General features: G+C 37.5%; 1 protein-coding gene across 2 annotated transcripts in view; it reads left to right on the top strand.

The window, feature by feature from the left end:
* Nucleotides 1-3,375, top strand: part of LOC107747095 (F-box/WD repeat-containing protein 11-like) — a 27,835-nt gene that overhangs the window by 4,023 nt on the left and 20,437 nt on the right. The window contains exons 2-3 of one of the 2 annotated variants that reach the window (XM_016561521.1): nt 637-741; nt 2,600-2,668. In XM_016561521.1, the coding sequence (XP_016417007.1) occupies nt 637-741; nt 2,600-2,668 (174 nt within the window). The remainder of the gene's footprint in view (nt 1-636; nt 742-2,599; nt 2,669-3,375) is intronic. The other variant, XM_016561522.1, reaches the window with a different exon arrangement.

Genomic DNA, 3,375 nt, shown 5'->3' with positions numbered 1-3,375 from the left:
TATAGATATATTTTTCATGTCTGTAAGGCAAGTATACACAAGTATAGTTTCGCGCTCAAGTTCACAGAGGCCGAGACGGCAGAAAGCGCATCCGGTTTGCTTTCATTATTTTACAAAAGTGCAATGTTTTGTTGTTATCGTGAATGCACACAAATAAACGTAGAGGCTTTACAGATTCGAAAGATGTATTACTCTTATTCGTATGACCAAAATGACGGAGTATTTTAAGAGCAAGTGAGCGCACCGGCACCTCCATCTGTCATGCTGTGAGCGCACGACTGTTCGGCTTTCACACTTGAAAAGCGCACATTTTTCTAGGTTAAAAGATTAGTTCATCCCAAAATGAAAATTATTTTTGTTGTTTATTTTTTCTATGTTTGTTTGCTTATTCCTTCATTGTTCATCGATATGTTCATTCTTTCTGTCTTGTCCGTTGTTTGTTCTTTTCTTTCTGTCTTTCATTGTTTTCCTCCTTGGTTTACTGTTTAATTTCATTCTGACTTAATTTTTTTCTCTCTCTCTGTTTTGCCTACCGTTCTCTCTCGTATGGCATATTCCCATTCTGTTTTTCTCTTCTCTCTCTCTGTCTCTCCCTCTCTGTCTCTCTCACTGTCTCTCTCTCTCTCTCACACACAGTGTTCTTTGCCTCGTTCTGTCTGGCTGGGTTGTTCGTCGGTGGCAGAGAGTCTGTGTGCTCTCAGATGCCTGCAGAGCCTCCCGTCCTCCCGGGCCCACAACCAGGTTCTGCTCTCCTCTTCTCTCCGCTCCTCTTGTCTTTCTGTCCGTCTCATGCACTGGATGTGTGTATGTGTGTTTGGCTTCTTGTCTCTAGATGTGATTGACTGATATAAAAGGCTGATCTTTAAATTCGTAGATGTCTAAGTTTACTGAGCTGTAATTCAGTCAGCATAATTGGCCTGTTTTTTTTTTGTTTTTTTGTGAGAAAACAGAAAAGGAACTGCTGAAGAGCACATCACCTGTCTTTCTTTTGCCACTCTCTCTCTCTCTCTCTCTCTCTGCTTGCCTGTCTGTCTGTGTCTGCTTTAGTCTTACCATCTCATATCTGAACTTTTTCCATTGAGAAACACACACATGCATTAAAAGTTTATTAAACAGAGCAATCCAATTTTAATCAATCCTAAAGTGCCCCTTATAGTATTTAGGGTCAGGACCATTTCATTTAAAGTAAGTGAGTATTAGGGCTGCTCAGTTAAACGGTTTAAAAAGTAATTTAATTATTTATTTTTTCAGTAATTTATAAAAATATTGAAAAAGGTTTGCTGCATGGTTAAAATAAGCTACGCATATAAAAAAAATGGGGAAAAAACAAGTCACGTATAAGTCGCATTTTATTTTTTCATTCAGAAATAGGCCTAATGCCGATGCGAAATGTCCCGAACGTAAACAATGCTGATTACGTCGATTACGCTCTTGGGTACTCTCCAAAATGGCTGAAGACGTAACTCGGGGGAGAATAATTGTTTGTGTTCTACTGAAGAAACAAAGTCACCTACATATTGGATGCCCTGGGGGTAAGCAGATAAACATCAAATTTTCATTTTTGGGTGAACTATCCCTTTAACATTAGATTGAGCGGCCATGTAAAGTTGCTACAACTTACATATTTCAGATGATAAGCCATATTTGAGGTCGATGAATGATAGGCGAGCGTTTGGATGTACTGTATTACCACAAAATCCAGCCGTTAACGATCTGTCCGTCACGGACTGCGTGACCTCACCACTTCCTGTGGATTTTTTTTTTCTGCGACTAATAACATTTTGGTCGACCAAGCCTTGGTTAGTCGACTATTAGGGGGCAGCCCTAACTAAAATATAGTATAACTAAACATTCACGTATCACCCCATTATCTTTGCAACACTCTATTGCCAAAATCGCATTCAGCTGGCAGCTCATAGTGTTGAAACAGACAGTCAGTATTGTTTGTTTGTGCTTAGTTAGTGGATGATGTTGCTAGTTGATGTGGATTTCTACACTTGAGCTGACAGAACTGACTTCATACATTCATTAAATCCACCAAAATACCGGCTGATTTAAAGACTTTTAAACTTCAAAAATAGAATGAACATTAGTGAAGAGAAAAGATCCTGCTGCATTTGAAACTCACAGATACAGACACTCACTGATATTTTGTTCTACTACAGAAATGGTCAGACATTTCTATGTGTGAATGAAGTCACTCAAGCCACAGTACATGTGTTTAAGTGTGTGATTAAGACTTTGTGTGATTAAGACTGCTTAAACACATCAAGCTGACCAGTCCAATTTAAGCAACAGTTCAGCCATAAATTAAGCTCCGCCCACTCATCCTTAAACTCCTCCCCTCCCACATTTATGTTATTTTTGTGATAGTTGCAGTGGAACTGACAGAAGATTCAAAGTTTGTTCTCACAGACATCCGATTAGAGGCTATTGAGAGCTGAATCTGTTTGTTTATGTTTGCCGTCTCTGTGTGCATGTTAAACTGCTTGTGTTTGGAATGTTTTACCCAGAATGCACTATTCGGACTGATTCTTTACCTGTTTTTCAGTCAGACACATGTTTACCACCTGTCGCTCTCCCTTGTGTCTCTCTGTAGAGCATGACGTTGATGGAGTCACAAAATAACACCGATGACGTCTCACCAAAGAAGACAACAGTGTTTAAGGTGTGTGTGCGTGTGTGTGTGAAAAAGAGAGATATTTACATTTACAGGGGCTAGTCAGTGATTTTATTTCCGTCCGAATCCCGAATATCCAGAAATAGTTTTTCTCCCACCACATAAAAATTCCCAGCTGAATTACCTGCTGTTGACAAACACCAAGGTCATGTGGTAATTTAATTGTCCTCCGAGTATATAAAAAGAGATCAGTTCAAAAGCAAAGTATACGGTAACTGTTGTGCTTCACTGTAATGTGTGTGCATTTTAAAAATAGACTTTTATTTCTGAAATGCTGAAACTGTTTCCAAGAATAACGTTACATCACCACTCCACTACAGCGAGTGGGAGCAGAGAGACAACAAAATGTTTGTTTGTGGCACCAACAGGTATGCAATGCATGTAATTAAATTATTTACTTTTAGATAAATTACTGCTTTCACGGTTTGTTTTGCTAGTTGACCAAGTAGCAGTGTTATTTTACTATCATTGCTTCTATCAATAGTTTTTGTTAATATTTTGAATTAGGTGTTATCTTTATATTTTCTATGTTCTTTTTAGTTTAAGTTTTAACAATTTTGTTTTTTATTAACCATTTCAAATTAAACTGAATGAAAATTAGATATTATTCCTTGGCAACTAGTTGAAATTTAAATTTTTTTATTTTCAGTTAATGTTTATTTCAAATCAATTATATATATATATATATATATATA

Source organism: Sinocyclocheilus rhinocerous, unplaced genomic scaffold (genome assembly GCF_001515625.1).
Source record: "Sinocyclocheilus rhinocerous isolate Xijiao unplaced genomic scaffold, SAMN03320098_v1.1 scaffold168, whole genome shotgun sequence".
Taxonomy (NCBI): domain Eukaryota; kingdom Metazoa; phylum Chordata; class Actinopteri; order Cypriniformes; family Cyprinidae; genus Sinocyclocheilus; species Sinocyclocheilus rhinocerous.
Note: the sequence above shows the minus strand (reverse complement) of the source record. Positions and strands in the feature narration are given on the sequence as shown.